The 19,656-nt window shown below is 47.9% G+C and overlaps 1 protein-coding gene across 2 annotated transcripts in view; it reads left to right on the top strand.

The window, feature by feature from the left end:
- Cdhr3 (cadherin related family member 3) overlaps positions 1-19,656 on the top strand; it is a 65,375-nt gene that overhangs the window by 18,131 nt on the left and 27,588 nt on the right. For both annotated transcript variants that reach the window (XM_060366894.1, XM_060366889.1), the window contains exons 5-9: positions 7,144-7,238; positions 7,999-8,103; positions 11,152-11,300; positions 13,866-14,055; positions 19,008-19,179. In XM_060366894.1, the coding sequence (XP_060222877.1) occupies positions 7,144-7,238; positions 7,999-8,103; positions 11,152-11,300; positions 13,866-14,055; positions 19,008-19,179 (711 nt within the window). The remainder of the gene's footprint in view (positions 1-7,143; positions 7,239-7,998; positions 8,104-11,151; positions 11,301-13,865; positions 14,056-19,007; positions 19,180-19,656) is intronic.

Genomic DNA, 19,656 nt, shown 5'->3' with positions numbered 1-19,656 from the left:
CAGGGTCCCAGCTTTGCGAGCTGTCACCCGTGCTGGGTGGGCTTTGGTGATACGGCTGTCTGTTCACCCATATTGCTGTAAGTAACCCCAACAGAGCTCATCGGTTCACCAAGCTGAACTTCAGCAGTACCCTGCTTTGGTGTGTCAGGGGATCCCTACCTGGGGTGAGCAAAAGTGTGTTGCTTCTGCCCAGGGAAAGTTTTGTCACACATCTCAGGCCTGCACCACTATCTAGCTTCTGGAGAGAGCTTTCCCAGCTGTTTCCTTCCGAGTACCTAAGGCTCTTTGGTAACTGCAACGGGTACCCAGGTCTTTCTACCTGATTCTGGCAGTTCTGTTCTGAGGGGAAAGGCTTCCACAGTGGAGGTCTTGCAGCTCTGAGGGGAAAGGTGTCCCCAGTCCTCATGTTATAGCTCTGAAAGGAAAGGTATCCTGGCAGTCAGGAGCCAAGGACTGCCACTGAGTCACACGGCACAAGAAACCTCACACAAGAGTTTTATCGCAAGAGACAACAAGAGGATGGCTGCCTCTGCTCAGGCGAGATGCATAAGAAAACTGAGCAGAAGACAAGCTTACAAAGGGCTTCTTGGAGGAGGAGTTTTCTAAGATGGAGATTTTCAGGGTGGGGGTTGGGAGGATTTTAAGCCAAGCTCAGGGATTGGTGGGAATTTGTGCTCAGACATTGGATGGTTTAGGTAAGTTTTCAAAGTCGGAACTGGGCTCAGCCCTTTTACCCTACACAGCCACAATTCCCCATTCTTTCCTTCCTGATAGCTTTCCCACCACGTGCCCCTGTTATACCCAGTTTGCAAACCCCCAAAAGATCTACAGGAATCGACTCCGTTGCAAAACACATGAGGGTCTTTTTATTGTAAATTACAAGCTGCAGGTTGGGCCCACAACACCCACCGCCGAAGCGGTGGGAGCTGAGCGCGCTGCGCCCAGGTTAGTTGGGTGATATATAGATTCCGGTCCCTCCCAGCATGCCCAAGGCAGGGGCAATTCCTGCCTGGCAAGCATCTATTGGTCAAAATGCTACATTTTGAATTGATTGGCTGTAGGAAGGTTCCCAGACCATTAATGACCAGGTGTCCCTCTCTAGGAGGATGGTCCAGTTTCCTAGCAACTGTATCTCTAGTGGGTGGGGAAAGAATGCAGTGAGGTGGCTCTTCCCCTCAGGGCATTACTAAACTTCTTTACGGTACCTACTTTAGGTCTTAATAGGTGCTAATTTATCTTTTGGTCTCTCACCCCCTGTAATATGTCCTGCTGTGAACTCTGAAGTCAGCCCTTGAAGTCATAGCAAAAGGCATGCTACCTGAGGTCTTCATGTGAGGCTCAGGAGGGAAAGCCCTCAGGCCTGGGTGATTTCACCCCTAGACCCACAGCTGCTGATGGCTGCCCATGCCTTCTGGGGAATGCTCAGGTCAATGGAGATTGCTGCCCTTCAGACTGGCAGAGCATGGATCACAGAGACAGGACTCCAGACTCCTTGTGGCATTCCTCCAAGAGAAGGGGCAGGGATATTAGTACATCGGTTGTTACAGTAAATCAGATATTAGGCACTCAGTTGTTAGAGTGCCCCCTTAATGGGCGCAGAAGTCTGGGTTCAATCCTTAGGATGCCATAAAACTCGTTATATAGCGAAGGGAGGCCAGCCTGGAATAAGTGAAATGCTGTCTCAAAAAACAAATAAGCAGCAGCTACACAACTCCCAATACACAAATTTGTCAACGTCTCTAAAGAACATTTAAGTGCCTGCCATAGCCACTTAGCTCTTCCACACAGACAGAAGCCAGTGTGGGCTGCCATGGGTTAGCTTTATATTAGTGGGTTTCTTTTTCAGTCAAGGCTTTCTTCCTTCTTTCCCCAACCTGCCATCCTGGAGCTGGTATGGGGGTAGCATATAAGAAAAGAGAAGGAGGAATTTGATGGGTGTTTGTTTGTTTCAAAGTATTCAGCTGAAACTGAGAAATCTAACTGACACATGGCATTGTATTTCTAACCCGACAAGCCGATTGGAAGATCCTGTCCGGTGTGTTGTTCTTCTGGGGGTGTAAGGGTGTAATACTGTCCCTTGTTCTAAGGGACAGTATTGGCTTGAGACCTCCAAGAGCAAGTTCTGAGCGCAAAGGAGACTTATTTGCCCAAGAGGGACAGAGGGCATGGAATAAGAGCTAAAGACAGCAGGGATGAAGGGGAAGGGAAAGGGAATAAGGGAGAAGAGGAAGGGGTATTTGTCTCAGAGCGGAATGGGGCAAAGGAGAGAGAGGAGAGAGACGTGGCCCTTAGGCAAATTGTAGTTTATAAAGAGAAAAGGGAAACCTCATGTTGGGATGAGGTGTTTAATTTTAATTGGCCATGTTAATTAGGTAAGGAACCAAATAGGGGCTTTTGATTGCTAGACTTGAATACGTTAATAACTGGACCTTGGTAGTCAGCCTCAGGAGGAGCCAAACGAGGGAGTGGACCTTGGTGGCTGACTTTAGGAATGCACTCTAATGGTTTTTAGCAAGGCGGAGGGAATGAGGGAGAATGGCAAGGCCTGCCAGAGCCACCTGCTCCAGTGGCCTAGTGTCCCTTCAGGGGGGTCCTGAATTCAGCATCTTGAAGTGTCATTCTTCCTCCATGGACTTGAGAGAACGAGGATTCATGCTTCCCTCTGGAAACTGGCTCAGTGTGGCGTGGTTGCTCTGTTCCTAGGAGACAAGGCTGAATCCATGTTGATTTTTGTGCTGAAGGTCTAACAGCCAGGATGGCTGAGAAAGGCACCCAGTGATCTCGCCAGCTGCTGCCACGCTGTAGCAAGGAGCCCAGGGGGTTGCTGGCTGCCAGGGAGCTGACATTTTTGGAAACTGGGCCACCTCACCTTCCCTCTGGTTACACCAGAAGCATACCGCAGCATGACTAGCGCAGAAAGGATAGGCGTTGTGTCTTCCAAAAGGAAGCTTTTATGATGAAGGGCAACCAGGAGCCTACAAACAGAACCATGGGAGGCTGGAAGGGATAGTCCCAGAGGAAAGCAGAGAGCTTGCCTAGCAAGCATTTGTTAGCTGAATTGATCTGATTACTCAGGACTTTTCTCAGCCAGGACTGGGGCAGAGAGGGGCTGCAGTTGCTTTTCATTCTATTTAATTTCTGTTTTCCAAGAATGAATATCAAGGGAGAGCTTTGATTAAACAAGCCTTTAAAAAGGAGGCGAGAATGCCAGGTTTTGCAGAAAGCCTTATTGAGTCGCTGGCAAGGGGCCACATGACACAATATTTCTAGTCTACAGATATTATCTGCTTTCTGAACACAAAGCTGCATGCCCATGAACAAAGCATGGGGACTGAAGGAAAAGAGAATTAGCCTAGCACTAATCATACATACATACATACATACATACATACATATGGACATACATACGTGTAAAGATTATCAAGGTTTTAGGAAATCAGCATAGCAGAAATTAAGAAGAAAATGCTCTCATGACCCCAGTTTTTGTTCACCAAGGCCAATTCTATCAGCTGCTGGTTCCTTGACTCTTTGTCTTTTCCGCAGCAGTTGTTGGGACTGTAGGCTACACTCACGAATTCACAGCCACATGCAGCATTACTACACTTCAACGAAATGGTTAGCATGGTATTTTTGTTGTTGTTTTAAGATTTTTTTTTAAATTCTGCTGTGGTTGGCTTTGGAGACAGGCTCTCACTTTGAAATGCAGGCTGACCTGGACTCTGATGCTCCCAGCTCTGCCTTGTGAGTGCTGGGGTGACGGACACACAGTGCCATACTCTTGCTTGTTTTATGATTCTTCAGTGGTGGGAATGTTGTACTCTCATCAGTGAGAAATTAGAAGGAAGGAAACCCTACCACTGAATATTTAACAAAGACCTAAATGAGCTCCTGTGTGGAGCAGCTTCTGTTAAACACGGCGATCATGGAAACAAAAAGCATGCCTTTCCCTTCAGGACCTTATTCTAGTTTTGAAGATGCTGTAGGGACAGGGATTGAACTCAGAGCCTTGTATATGTGAGGCAAAAGCTTTACCTCTGAGCTACATCCTCATGACAGGACCCTGCATTTTAGCTGAACGGTAGAAGCTACCACCCAGCCTGTTCCAAGCACTGCCAAGCACTGTGGTGGTTTGAGTAAGAAACGGCTCCCACAGGCTCTTATACTTGAATGCTGAGTCACCAGGGAGTAGAAATGTTTAAAAGGATTAAAAGGATTAGGAGGTGTGGTCCTATTGGAGGAAGTGTGCTACTGGGAATGGGCTTTAAGATTTCAAAAGCTCATACTAGGCCCTTTACCCTCTCTAAGATATAGCTCTCAACAACTCCAAAGCCATGCCTGCCTTCTGTTGCTGTGTTCTTTGCCACAATGATAATGGACTAAGCCTCAGGAACTGTGAGCTACCTCCCAGTGAATGCTTTCTTTTATATGAGTTGCTGTGGCCCTGGTGTCTCTTCACAGCAATAGAACAGTGACTAAGGCAAGCATGTTGTAGGTTCCTCCATAGGTAGGCTCTGTTGTCATTATCCTACACAAACGCACAGAGCTAGAAATGGTGGGACCAGGCGTCAAATCTAAGGTTTGTCTCCAGAATCACATACATAATTTACTATCCCAATTTGTGACTTTTATATCCAAAATATGTCTAAGAGGTCTTGGTTCCTGTCGTTGTTTCTGTTGATCCCTCTTGTCGTCCCTCACTTGGATCACTCTGTTCCCTCAGTTCAGCATACACCTTCAGAGGGGGAGCTTATTCACCATCTCTGCATGCCAAAATCCCCACTGCTTAGAACTGAATACATAGATTTGTGTCCCTGGCTTTTACAAAACACAGAAAGATTCTGATTCTGATGCATGGTAGTAAGTGTCCTCGCGGGTCTCTAAAGCCTAGTTCTGCCATCACACCCATCAAGAGCTTCTGCTTACTGTTATGTGAGGTAGCCTTACAGGGAAGACTCAACCCAGAGACACGTGCTCTGCATGTGGGCAGCTTACAGCCAACCTGTTGCTGCTCAGGCAAAAACAAAACAAAAAACCAGAGAGATGGTGGGGGTCTGCAGAGATGCATCTATGATGGAGAGGGTTTATGGTCCTGAGGGAAGGGCACAGAAGATTGCTTCCTGGCATTTCCCAACTGTCTCCTTTTAAATGAACACCGAGAAGATGTTGTTGAATAAGCCTCGTGTTTAAAATGCTGTGCTGTCATTAGCTAACTAGGCTGGACAGTCAGAATTACGGACTGAGCCTCTGGGCTCATCCTAAACACACTATCTCTTCTGCTCTTAGAAGCCAAGCAGGGAGGGCTCTGAGGAGACACAGGGCTATAAGGAAATGTTCAAGATAGAAATGAAAAGAATACAATATTTCCATTCGATTAGTACATCATCTTGAGATCTTGGACTGTGTGTATTTGCATAGAAATAACAGGAAGTAATCCATCAAAATGATGAGATTTCACACATGGGTTTCAGCTAGTGACTTTTTAATATTTTCCTGCCTTCTCCAATTTTTGTGTAAAAGTATGTTCATTACAACAAGAAAGATATCATTATATAATAAAAAGAAAGTAAATACTTCTCAAATATGGTTTAAAGACTATATTGTACCCAGAGGAGGCCTTTAATCTATTTTCTGGCCACTCTCTTTGATCCTAGGAACTCCCGAGTGCCCGTACACACATCACTGGTTGGAGACCTTGGCAGTGTTCCTGTGATCCTAGTCTTTGGGGCCTGTAGTTCTGGTTTCAAACCCTTCACTGATTACTGGACTCACCCATCTAAGACCTAGGGGATAGATCACCTCTCATTTTAGCCATAAGTAATGAAACCTTCTGACCTCAGAGCCCTTTGCATAAAGGGATATAAACTGTGTTCTTGCCGCCCTTCATACTTAACAGCCAATCTTCTCATTCAGTTTTCCCAAAAGAAAGGAGTGGAGCCATTGGTATTCTCTGTAAGGAACAGGCAAGGGAAGATTCTGAACACGTACCCCCAGCCCTTCTGACGCAAGCCCTTGCCCTGAATTCAGACGCTGCTTCTCCACTCAGCCATGACCAGTGGACGTCCTGGGGGACTGGAGGGAGGCCCTGTGAGCACAATGAGAACAGACCCTCGGGAGACAGGGTTCAGTGAAACACCTTGTTTAATTGGGGGGAACGAAGGTTACTTAAACCTTTGGGGGATGGAGTAGGGGCTTTTGGGGTGAGTGTGCATTATTGGCTGGGGCCAGGGTGCTGGGGATGTGTCATTTGCACAAGGAAGAATTCCAGGTGCTGCTGGACATGACCTTATAATGGGAGAGGAAGTTTAACCTGGATACCAGGCTATATGACCTCCTCCAGAGGGGCAAAGGTGGAGGCCCAGGATTATGTGCACCTGGATGTAGAGACCTGTATGGGGGCAGCGGTCCTACTCCTGCTGATCTCAGGACAAGATTTCCAAGGTTTAGATATACCTTGACCCCACTCTTAACCCCGCCCCTCCCCCGTGGCTCCCTAGTCCCATTCTCCTGCTTCCTTGAGTCCATACCCTAGACAAGGAAGCCATCTTAAGCTCCTGAAGAGGAGCACGGACATGGTGGCCCTGTGGTCTGGAGCTTAGTGGGTTCTATGCATGGGCCTCTGTATTTCTATCAGATTTCATGGGTGTGACAGGCAACTGTCAAGAGAGTGGCACTGGGCACTGCTGTCAAGGACAACAAAAACCCACAGCTACCCAAAGTTGTGGGAAGACTACTACTATAAAAGATCTCATTTATGCCAGTGTGGTCCTAATATCTAATACGATTTAGGTGTGTTTAGGCAGTGTTAGTTAAAGTCGCCTCACAGTGTTAGAGCCAGGGTAAACAGCAGGAAGACGACAGGGGCATGAAGAGGGAGGCTAGAGCCAGCAGCAGGCAGGAGCCCTTTCGTAAATTTTCAGTAGCTGGAACAGATCATTAGAGAGTACTCAGCAGTACCGGCCAGGCTTTCAGACCAACCACATCTAAAGACCTTTCTCCTCAGCAACCACGAAGTCTCAGAACTGCTTATCCTGACATCTTCCTAAATCATTCAAAGTGTTGTACATACCAAGAGTGCCAGACAGGACATGAGAGAACGCAGCTGAGCGTGGGCTGACCTAATCCTAACTGGCCCTTGTTTTACAGTACTTCCTCATTTCTCCCTCGATGAACTTCAGACTGTCTGCTAATGGCACCCTCTTCTCCACCACAGAACTGGACTTTGAAGCAGGACACAAGAGGTAACCTTCTCAGTGACCTTCCCTGAAGGCTGGCTATCGAAAACTCAAGAAAAGGAGGCTAACTGGATGCAAACAGGGTGTGGGGTCCCTGGGCAACCTGGGGTATGGCTAGGAGCTTGGCTTCAGCAGGCTGGAAACCCCACAGGACACACAGGTGAAGCAGCAGAGCATGGTGTAGTGGTGGAGGGCAGGTCCAGAGTTGGGGTTCGGGAGCAGAGAGGGTAGCACCGCCCCAAGGGCATCCAAAGGCAGCAAGGGTGACAAGAAAGACTCGGAAGAGAGATCAGGCTTTGAGGTGGAAGCCATAGGCCTTGGAAAAGCCACATGCTGCTCCTGGCTCTATACCAATCAAGAGAGTCATAGTGGTTATTGAGGACGGCGTGTAGGTCAGTGCTTACTTTGCATACGGGAGGCTTCCTCAGCCAGCACTACGAATGAATGAATGAATGAAATGGGAGCCTCATTTCCTGTAGGGTGGAACAGGCCCATTGCAAGGACATTGTAAAGGCAGAGACCACGACTTGGCTGGCAAAAGTGGCTGTCTGTCCAGGGAGGTAGTAACCATGAAGAAAAACCCCAGACTGAGAAACGAGGGAGTGAGCCTCGTGGCCAGAGAGGGAAGGCGGCCACGCCTGACCTTTGAAGAAGCAGGTGGCTGGACAGGGGCAGCTCGCCTCACTGCTGCCACTGTGTTCTTCCTTCCTCTTTGTGGTGGTGTCAGCAAAGCTTGTTTCTCTCGTTTGGACTTTGTCCCGGACAGCTTCTACCTCGTTGTGGGAGTGAGAGACAGCGGGGATCTCGAAGCTTCCACGGCACTCCAGGTGACTATCGTCAACGTCAACGATGAGGTCCCACGCTTTACCAGGTAGGCCTGGGCGTGTGCAGGACACAGCTCACAGGCCTTCGTAGACAGCCTCGTGACCAAACAGACACATGTGCTTGGTGCGGGCCTAGACGAGAGATGGGGAGCAATCTCCAGTGTCCCTTATGCCTCTCAGCTCCACATTCCCCTTCGCTTCCCACACCTCCTGACACCCCCCCCCACACACACACACTCATTCACATTTACCATGGGACTGTGGAATTGGTGGAGAGAAGGGTCAGGGCTGAGCACGGGGTCATTGTGAAGCACACACAGAAGATAAATGCAGGGCAGGCACCTGTTCAAGGAAATACCCCATGTTAACAGAATGTTCAAGCCTGTCCTGGTGTCTCCATAATGGTGTCATAAGGCCGCTGGTATACCAAAATTTCTTCTTGGCTTGGTGGATCCAGAAAGACACATGGCTGTGTCTGCTGCGTCTACATACAGCAGAGGTGAGGGAGAGAGGGTGGACCTGGCTGCATCCCAGGCCCAAAGGAAGACCCTGGCCTGCTGCACACCGGGATTCGGGAAGATAAGGTGGAATTTAGAGCCAGCAGATGACCGGCTAAGCAGCCCGAGTGTGTTGCAGTGACTGGGCAGAGGCCCCAGTCATGGAAACAGCACCATCTTGTGCCATGGGTCAGCAGTGTTAGTGGCTGTGAACAAACACAGCGCAAGCTACTCTATCAAACCCAAAGGCAAGATACAGTTATTTTTTTGTGAATTAAAAGTAAAACTAGACCTGGGAAGCTGGCACAGCAGCTAAGAGTGCTTGTTGCTCTTATGAAGCACTGGAGTTCAGGTTTTCAATGCCCAGCACCTACATGGGGCAGCTCACAGCAGCTTACAACTTCAGCCCGGGGGATCCAACATTCTTTTTTAGCCTTCTCAGGCCCCTGTATCCACATGTTCACACAGAGACATATAAATAAAATGAAAATACTTGAAAAGCCACAAGCACAAGAGCAAGGTATGAAATGCTTGCAAAGGAGCTTCAAGATGGCCGGCAAGCAGGCTCAGTAGGTAAAGTGCTTGCTGCTCTGCATCCCCAGAGCTCATGTGAAAAAGCTGTGTATGCTTGCATACTCACAAATCCCAGTGCTGGGAAGACAGAGACAGACAAACCTGGAGCTCACGGGCCAAGTAGCCAAGTCTACTTGGTGAAAATCACTGCCTCAAAAAAGAACGGGTGGGCAACCCTGAGCAATGGCACCCAAGGATGTTCTCTGGCCTCCATTGACGTGAGTGCCTGCACACATAAGAACATGCAAGCACATACAAAAGCAAACATGCTTTAAGACTGGGAGGTATTAAGCCCCGTCTTATCCCCAGGCTAGCATCATGGTGCTTTGCAAACAAGCTGCAGCTGAAAAGTTTCTGGTCATGTACACGAGTTCCAGAGCAGCTGTGGCACAGCAACTACAGAAGCAAGTAATCTTCCCCCAGGATATTTCCATCAGAGCCTGGTGCTGGGCTGGGTTCCAGAGAGCCTGGGGCATCTCTACAAATGTGATGGCCTAGAAATACGCACCGGTAGGTTGAGAAATGGTTGTGATATATCAGTTCAGACCCAGGCTGAGGCACTGGCCCGCACATCTCTGCGGATTCTTCCGAAAAGTGTAAGAAGGTGATAGCTGTGGAGCTGACAGTCAGACAGCCGGGAATACTCCCCACAGCCCAGGTAGAAAAGCAAAACTGATAGGATGGCAGAAAGAAAAAAAAAAATACGTTGTCCTCTGGGCACTAGTCTGCTTTGTACTAAGTCTTCTGAAATGCAGCAGTTAGCAGTTTAGCAGAGAAAGGAAGCAGCTACCCAGAGGGCAGCTTCAGATTCCTTGGTTCTCTCTAGTGATTTTGAGATGGACCTTTTAGACTCTGCATCAGCTTTGCTTCAGCGTTCGTGAATGGTGTCCCCAGGAGCCTGCACTCTAGAAAGGACAAGACACCACCTCATTTTGCTCAGGCTGTTTAGTTACAAGCCCCCACCCCCACCCCACAACAACCATGATTCAAAGGCACGCAGTTGGGGTTACACTGGATGCTGAATTGAGAGCTTGCCTGCTCCCCTGGATGTCCCAGGATTCAGGGCAGGGCCCATGGGATAGGTAGGATAAGGGCCTGGCTACAGATGGTCCCTGCTTCTCTCGAGTCCAACCTGAAGCTCTCTCTTGTGTCTGCTTTCTCTGGCCCTCTCACCACTGGGGTGGCCGTGGTGAGGCAGGGAAAGCAATGTGCTCTGAGCCCCCAACATGAAGATGCCATTTAGAGCAGAGATGAAGACCGCCTTCCTTCAGGGAGGGACTGAATGGGAAAATGGCACCTTAGGAAACAGAGTAATTAAAGATGACTGTACCCATCTGGAATGATCTCACTACTGGTCTTTTATAAAAGCATGGAGGTCCAAGAAAGGTAGGTAAGCTGGGTACTTGGAGCTCCATGCAGCGCCTCTTGGAAACATTGGTGAGTTGCTGACTGCAGGGAGCTTAGAGAGCTGACCTCATGATGATGCCTAGGTTCCATGTGCAAATGTGGTATCCTCAGGCAAAAAAAAAAGAAGAAGAAACAAAGACCAAAGATAGTAGAATAGACACTACAGAGCATCACCCATAGGTTGGGAGTCAGGCATAAGTTAAGAAACCTGATGTTCTGAACATCAGCTCCAGGCAGGCTCTTTAAAGGAATCTAGATGCCTGTAGAACAGAAACTGGGAGGAGAGATGCTGACCAGATAGATGATGTATGTCTTTAGCCAAGAGGATGTTAATGATAGGAAAGGCATCAGGCAGGCAGGCAGGCAGGCAGGCAGGCGGTGGCCATGCTATCTAAATTGCTGCAGCAACAGCGTGGCATTCTTTGCATCCACAAGGATGTGATGTTTGGAAATACAGACACCAGTCACCCCTCCTTTCAGCTGCTGTGCGCTCTCTGCATGGCAATGCAACTCAAGTAAGGCAGTGCTATATTTAGCACACACCAAAATACCTACCGCCCAGTCTGCAGCCTCCCCTGCCCCTGCAAATTAGCCACATCTGCAGTATTCTCGTTTCAGTCCAAGGAGAGTGTACTCCATCCCGGAGGAAGTGGTTCCAGGAACCATCGTGGCAAACATCACGGCGGTGGATCCTGATGATGAGGGCTTTCCCAGCCACCTCCTCTACAGCATCACTACCGTCAGCCGCTATTTTGTGATAGACCAGTGTGAGTCACCTGCGGCACCTTATCCTGCATCCTCTGCAACCACTGTTGAGCAGTGTTACGGAGCTTTCTTTCCTCATCTGGCCCTTGGCCTGCCTGCCTGCCTCTCTAGGTTCATCCTTAGTGTTCAGGGAAAGGCTGTATGTATTAAAGGCAACAGACACCAACCAAGAGTGTGGAAAGTGAGCAGGGCTGAGTGCGAGCAGCTGGGTCGCCTTTCACCTTTATGGGGAGTGGGAATGATTTTTTTTTTTTCTTAACTTCTATTAAGGTTAAAACCCCTATGAACAGAACTCCCATATCTCTATCTGTCTGGAAATGAATACTCAAAAATTTAGGAGAAATTATATTTTTGGTTTTTGTTATTTGGTTTGGGTTTTGTTCTTTTTGTTTGCTTGGTTTTTGGTTTTTGTTCTTTTAGACAAAGTTTTATTCTGTGTAGCCCTGGCTGTCCTGGAACCTGCTCTGTAGACCAGGCTGACCTTGAACTAAGAAATCTGCTCGCATTCTGGGATTAAAAGCATTTTCCATTGCTGCCTGATATCTAGATAGGTGGTTGATAGATAGACAGACAGATAGATAGATAGATTGTTTTTGAGAAAAGGTCTTGCTATGTAGCTCCAGCTGGCCTGGAACTTGCTATGTAGCAACTCATGGCAATCCTCTTGCATCAGCCTTTATGAGCACTGGAGTTACAAGCATTTACCACCACAGATGTCTGGAAAATTGCATTATTTTATACTGTTTGAAGGGAAATCATGCATGGATAACAAAGTGTCTAAAACTAGAGTAAACTGTGCAAGGCCTTCTATTTAGGCCTTCTTAGTTGATACTTACTAGGCAAATATCTCAGATGAAGGCCTGGTGGCCCCTCCAGGGGTAGACAGGTCCTCCTGCTTCTCTATTATCTCCAGTGTCAGTGTGCTGTGTTACAGAGTCTCATGCCCCAAGCCCCATCATCACTGTGAGGAAGGTGGGCCTGTGAAGACACATGCCCTGCCCACACGCTCCTGAAGAGAGCAATAGTATCAACACTGAAACAGAATGAAGGCAGATGTGGAACTTCAGTATCTTCAATAGTCTCATTTAAAAAAAAATGAAATTGAGCTGGCCAGTGGTGGCGCACACCTTTAATCCCAGCATTTGCAAAGCAGAGGCAGAAGGATCTCTGTGAGTTCGAGGCCAGCCTGTCCTACAGAGCAAGTTGCAGGACAGCTAGGGTTACAGGGTTAGAGAAACCCTGTCTCAAAATAAACAAATAGAAAAGAAAGAAAAAAGACAAAAATGAAATTACTCTTAGGATCCAAAATACTGTCATTACAACATAATTGATATTTAAAAGTAACTGAAATATTTATATTATTTTGTTTGGAAGCTTCTTGTGTATTTTATACTTACAGTGTATCTCAGTTCAGAGATATTTAGCCCATTTCAGGGGTTAGATAGCTACATGTGGTCAACAGTGATACACTGCACAAAGCCTCTCTACCTCAGCTTGCTAGTTTGTTGGCAGTTATATCCCCCTATGAGTAGCCTAGTGCAGAGAATGAGCGTCCTCTCTTCTGAACTAACAACCTTATTGGAGATGTCATACTTACCAGTCATGCAGCATGGCCACATGATTTCCACTCCAGGTACTGGAACAACCCAGTGAACTACCGTCATCCAGAGTTTACAGAGGAAAACCAAGGGCTGGGGAGATACCTAGACAAGTTCAGTGGTTGCCCAAGATCTCTCTCTCTCTCTCTCTCTCTCTCTCTCTCTCACACACACACACACACACACACACACACACACACACAAATACATTCTACACAGTAGTGCTGGGGATTGAAGCCAGGGCCCATCTGTGCTAGGCAAACACTCTGCCTGCCTGTGAACTATATTCCCACACCTTTTTTTTTTGAGTATTTATAAACTAAGACTGTCGTTCCAAGTAATAAAATGAAAGTATTAATATAAAAAATAAAAATTAAAAAAAAGAAATTAAATAGCAAAAGAAAGAAAGAAAGAAAGAAAGAAAGAAAGAAAGAAAGAAAGAAAGAAAGAAAGCCAATCTAGCTGAGTACAAGCCGGGAAAGGAAGAGAAGACAGGCGAGCAGAGGAGGGGAGGAGAAGGCAGGCCCCTCTCATCAGAAAGGGTCCGGTGATCAGGGCAGAGGAGAGGTGTGAGCCAGCACTGCTCCAAGAATCTCAGCAGCTCAAGTCCTGGGCTTTCACCTGCAGCTCCGGTTGTATCCCCACTCACTCTCTGATGCGTGTTTCTTAGCAACAGATTCTCCAATAAGAGAATCCAGTGGGCAATGTTGAAGTCAGCTCCCTACCGGTCTGTCAGCGTGGACAGTGCTGTACCCGGGGCCCAACCCTGGGGTCTAAAGTGTGGCTTTAGAGAAGGATCAGGTCAGGTGCTACAGTAAATGTCAAAGCTGGAAATGGACATGATTTAATGGGACATGTCTGCATAGGGGCTATTCCCAGGATAAGCTGGCCATCATCCTAGAACTGTCTTCTCCTGTGTCCTCCACGCTCCTTTGTTTCCCATTTGTCCTCTAACCTTTGCCTTCTTAGTGACAGGGACAATCCAAGTGGCCCAAAGGCTAGATCGAGATGCAGGCGAACTGAGACAGAACCCCATCATTTCCTTGGAAGTTCTGGTAAGGGACAGACCCTCTGGGGGTCAGGAGAACTGCATCCAAATAAGCTTCATTGTGGAAGACATCAATGACAACCCTGCAACATGTAGAAAGCTCACCTTCAGGTAGGCGTGTGCTGAAATGTATTCCCTCTTGGGTGGCTCTTGAGCCCTGAGGTCCCTGATATAGGAAAATGACTACAAGCAGATTTGAAGTATCCCCTTTTGTTTAAAGATCTTCAGGTTACTCCTTTTTCTTACCCTGTCATTTTGTTCCCTCTTCATTATTTCTCTCTCTCTCTCTCTCTCTCTCTCTCTTTCACGTTCTGCCTACATTTATAGTTTGTTGTGTTTTTTTTTTTTTTTTCAATTTCATTCCATCTGCACCTCAGGCCCTCTCTGAACTGTGTCTGTTTTTTATTTACTGCTGCCAGGGGTGAGGAGGGGTGTTAGCAGTTGTCGTAGATGCTGGAGATCAGGATTAGTAACTAGGTGTTCCCAAAGAAGCCTCAGGAAATAACAGGAACAAACCAAGTAGGTGGGTAAAATAAAACCAAACATCTGGTTCACCTAACACAACTTAGTTGCATAAAAGTGAAAGGAAAACACAGACGTATGTGGGACAATTCCAAATATCCTCACTTGTTCTTTGACTCACAATTAATTACAGTAATTGTAATGTATAGTCCTTTAATAATCATTTATGTCTATCCTATGTGTGGTAGTGTCCTGCCTGCATATATGTTTGTGTACTACATGCATGGCCGGTTCCCTGCAGAGGTCAGGAAAGGGCATCAGATCCCCTGGAACTGGAGTTACGAACAGTTAGTTGTGTGCCTCCACATAGGTGGTGGGACAGCAGCAAGTACCCTGTCAACAGCAGCAAGTGCTCTTCAACACTGAACCTTCACTCCAGCCACCTAAGGCCTTTTTGATTCTGGGTTACAATGCCTCCCCCCCCCAAAGTTTTCTTTCTGCTCTTCTGTCAAAAAGCCACACAATTGGTAATTCTTCCACAACAGCTTCAGCTCTGTGGTTTTCAGGCTAACCAGTCTCTGGAACTCTGAATGGGATCAGCTCAGGGGTGGGGTGCATCCCAGCAATGACCTTTGTGGGCAGAGTGCTCTGCATCCGAGGTGAGGCTGGAGATCAGAACAGGCCACTCTTTTGGTGACTCTACAGGCAAAGTTTCTTGGGGTATCTTTGACTGGCTTTTCAAGTTTGCTCCAGGTTACTCTGGACAGATTGAATACATTGCATGACCCTGCAAAAGACAAAGAGCCCTAGACCAAGGCTATGGGGTAAGCAAAAGCGATTGAGTTCGCACGTCGTGTTTGTGACCAGTTCCCCATTTTCACAGCTTTCATGCTCTGTTCTGTGCTAGTGGCTCGGCATGGTGGCGTGCAGTCTGTTCTGGACACATCTCAGATCCGCCATGCACCTCGACGTAAGAAGGCTGTCCACCACCTGCCTTGCATTCCATTGTCTCCTGGCCAGTGAAAAGCTAAAGGGGGGGCCAAGAGTGAAGCTGGGGGTGGTATCACCTCCCCCTTTCAGTGCTTCCCTCTCCACATTCTGAGGGGCTCAGTTACTGTAAGGCAGCTCTCTGCACACAACACTCCTGACCATGGGGTTTCAATTTCAGGGACCTCTCCTTCCACTGGTACTTCCCCGTCGCTGGGTAGCAAGGATGCTCCACTCTTATTAGACCTGAGAGAGGTACCAGCCCTTGAAACTTCTACGCACACCCAAGTACCCCTTTGTAATCACTTCTTTGCTAAGTCTCCTAGGATTCTCCTCATTTGCCATCTGCTTCCTGTTGAGACCCTGGTTGACCACTGCCCAGGCTGGACCATGTTGTAGACCGCTCTCCCGCTTGAGCACTCCAGATGCTCAGTCTCTTAGGTGGGCAGGGATGGGGCCATAGAGAGTTAGGATGGGACTCCCCCAACAGCACATGCGTAGACTAAGTCCACACTCTGCCAAAGGAAGTCTGGACTCTAGAGATGGAATGGAGCTTTGCAGAGTCATCTACTTCCCTTGAAAAGCTACATTCATGCTAGTCCCCTGCAGTGGCCCCAGTGCATCTGGAAAACTCTTCTCTTTTTACCCTATGTCCTCTGGCTCTTCTTTGCTCTTCTGCATTGAGTGGTATCAATGCCTGGAGCAGACTGTGCTGTCTCAAGCCCCTTTGCTTGTTTTCTCTTTTTCTCATATCCGTTCATTAAATATTCTGGCTTCCTGTGGTCCAGAGCCCCCTGAGGGAGTAGGACGGTTTGCAGACTGTGTTCTGTAATACTGGTTAAAACCACATTTTGAATGTCATAGATCCCCCAGGCAAGCCCAGAGAGTCCTGTTAGTGATCTCCAAATTAGCCCTGAAGTGCTTCACTCTTAGTAACTGTGCTGCTTATATTCATCACTGAAGATAATTCTAAACAATACGGTCATCACCTCGGGACTTATCCAGTGAGGGTAACTCCCATTTGGGCTGTCACAGGCTTAGAGGTGAGGTGGGTCCATGAAAGGGTTTGTTTCTTTGAGCTGGAAAGTGGACATCTTCACTTCAAGAGCTCAGCCTGTATGTTCCCCAGCTCCTGAACATACCAGAACCATGGGACTAAGAAGCCTTAGCCATATACCCATCGTCCTACCCTGAATCCCTTCTTTATTTCAGCCATTACAGTGCCAAGCACAAAAGCGAAACAAAACCATAGGACAAAGGACAGCCACGCCTCTGACATTTATACTAGAATATGTGACTTTTGAAGTTCCTGCAGACAGGCAGGGGAGTGAGTGGGCTGGGTGCCAGTATTCATTAACAGCAGCTAGGGGATAGCTGGAGGCTCAGAGGCTGTGGGTAGGTGGGGCAGGACAGCCTGGAGGAGGCAGGTCCTTACAGGCTCCCACATCTTTCCACGGAGGGCTTGTGGCTTTTCCGGGTTTATGATGAGCCCAGGGCTCCAGTGGAGGCATCAAAGGCAGTGAGATGGCCTCTGCTCAGGTTGTAAATTGTCAAATACTTAGGTGAAAGTGCTTTGCAAGCTATCCATGAATAGGAGGCAGACTCAGAAAGCTGCTGGGCAGTGGGGGCACAGTGGCTCCCCTTAGATGAAAGAGGGGGTGTGGCTCTCCAAGAAAAATGTTTGTGGGAAAAATACCAAGTGTGGAGAAAAATGAAAGAACATGTCAAAATTACTGATGTAGCTTGCCTAGTATGCAACAGGCCGAGGTGAGGGGTGAGGGGAAGACAGACAGACAGACTCTGGCACCAGGATCCTGAATTTTTCAGATGATGAACTCCCCCAGTTCTGCAGTGTTGTAATCAAAGCTTAGATCCACAAACATCCATGGCCTAGGAATAATTGATGGTGTTACAGGGAGCTCACCAGAGATAACTGCTTAGACAGAGTGTATAGCCAATTAACACACTTCATTCAGGCTTGCTGGGATCACACCCAAGTGTTTGTGGCCCTGGGTGTAGCCCCAAGTATCCAGAACACAGGGTTCTAAAAGGCAGAAACTATATCCTGCATCTCGCTCATAAGCTGCAGGGGGTCTTTTCAGAAGGAAGCAGTGTGAAGCAAGCAGTCTAATAGAAGCATTAAGATGCAGGAATTAGCCTCCAGAACAAGAGTCAAGGAGTTTTTAATCTTCCAAGACTAGGAGGTAAGGGATCTTCTCTCAACAAGTTAAAACTCCTGCAGTCAGCATTAGTACCTTGGTGGATTGAAGTCAAGAATGGCTCAGCAGAGATCACACCACGCAACAGATTTCATGTAAGAGATTTTACTTATTGGGGAGGGGGAGATACAGAGCCTGCCTCTGAGCTATGGTGAAAGGGGCAAAAGAGGGTGGAAAGAGAAGGCACTGGCTTTATAAAGGGTATAGCCCATGCGCGTGGGGTGACAGGGGAAATCTGTTCAATTTTGTCGGCCGATCACACCATGCCTGCTGTTGCTGGGATACTGAGGGTGGGATTAGGGTTAGGATTTTCCAACAGTCTGAGCATGGAATTCTCATTTCTCTCGTATTCTTCACAACTGTGCTCTCATATGCTACCGTTTGCTCATTCCACAAATATTTATTGACAGGGCAAAGAACAAAGCAGGTGATGATCCCTGTCCTCAATGAGTGTATATTCTAAGCGGAAGCAGACAATGCACAAGCTCAGTAAACTGTGTAGCATGTTGGATGATGATAAGTTCTACAAATTTCAAATAAAGAGGCAAACGATAGAGGAAACAGTGGGAAGGGAACATTAATATTTTTTTTGTAAAAGTGACATTAGGTTAGGAGCTCAAGAAAATGAAAGGAGTGTGTTAGTCCCTTTCCCATCTCAGTAACAAATACACGAGAAAGATTATTACAGCTCGTAGCTTTGGAGATTTAGGACTGTCACTGGTCAGCCCCATTGCATTAGGCCTGTAGCAAGACAGCAAATTATGGGGGGAGCCAACAGTGGGGTAAAACCACTCCCCCCATGGCTGGGAAGGGAAAGAAATCAAGAAAGGGCCTGGAGCCCCACACTCCACTTTGACGGCATGCCCCCGGAACCTGGCTTCCTCTGGGTTGACTCCCATCTTTTAGCGAGCCCACCACTTCCAAGTGCACCTCCCTAGGCACTGAGCCTTCACTGTGTGGGACTCTGAGGAACACTCTGGAGATCTGCGGGAGAATTCCAGAGGCAGTGCAATGACCCCTGGGCTAGAGCCTTGGTGGCCTGGGTAAGGAGGCCAGGAGATTGAAGAAGGAGGAGCTGAGGTCAGAAAGAGAAAGCAGGAGCAGGTAAGGAGAGACCTGAGGCCCAAAGTTGGGGTCAGGATTGAGAGGAGGAGCTTTGCAGGCCTCAGGCGCAGACTGCCATGACCTGACACTAACAGGAGGTCTCTGGCAGCTGTTTTAAAAACAGAAAGGACTCCAGAGCAGGGATGGTGAGACCAGAAAGGCAGACACCATGATAGCCAAGAACCTGTAGAATTGAAAATGAAGTAGAGGTATCTAGCCTCTGCCTAGGTTAGAAGGCCTACTCGGTCGCCATTTGTTAGGGGGAAATATTGAATTATTCCTTTTTGCCAGCATTATGTTGACTGAAAGAGCAGCCAACGGGACGTTGCTTTTGGACCTGAGCAAGTTCTGCTTTGATGATGACAGCGAAGCTCCAAACAACAAATTCAACTTCACCACGCCATCTGGAGTCAGGAGCAGCCGCAGATTTTCACAGCATCCAGCTGGCTCTGGGAGAATTGTGGTCAGTTTATGGTCATTGCCTCATTAAAAGGACACTGGGGAAGCTGGTCCGAAATGCATGGTGCTTTTGCTACCCTGCAGAGAGAAATTTGCAAGGCAGCCTCCTCTCCGAGCCACGGTAACTGACAGACTTAATAGTGGCTGTGTGTGCCTGTCAGCTCTTTATTTCACCCAGGCTTCAGCATCGTTCATTACACAGAGCTGTGCGGGGCCTCGCAGGACTTCGTGTGGCTCGCGTTTGCGTTCGGCTTAGTGAGCCACTGCAGACATGGCAGCGGCCCTGGTACACAAGCTCTTCTGTTATTTGAGTGCTTGCTCCTCAAATGAGGTGCGAGGGAGAGAAAACAGGGCCTGAGGCATCTTGATAGGTTCCACATCACAGAGCCACCAGAGACCCTGCAGAAGGAGGGGTTATGCACAGGGGCAAAGGCAGATTGGATGGGCAGGCATGGAAGGCAGGCTGCAGCAAGCTGATGAG

This window comes from Meriones unguiculatus, chromosome 1, assembly GCF_030254825.1.
Source record: "Meriones unguiculatus strain TT.TT164.6M chromosome 1, Bangor_MerUng_6.1, whole genome shotgun sequence".
NCBI classification, from domain to species: Eukaryota; Metazoa; Chordata; class Mammalia; order Rodentia; family Muridae; genus Meriones; species Meriones unguiculatus.
The sequence above is the reverse complement of the archived record's forward strand: the minus strand, read 5'-3'. Positions and strand labels throughout refer to the sequence as shown.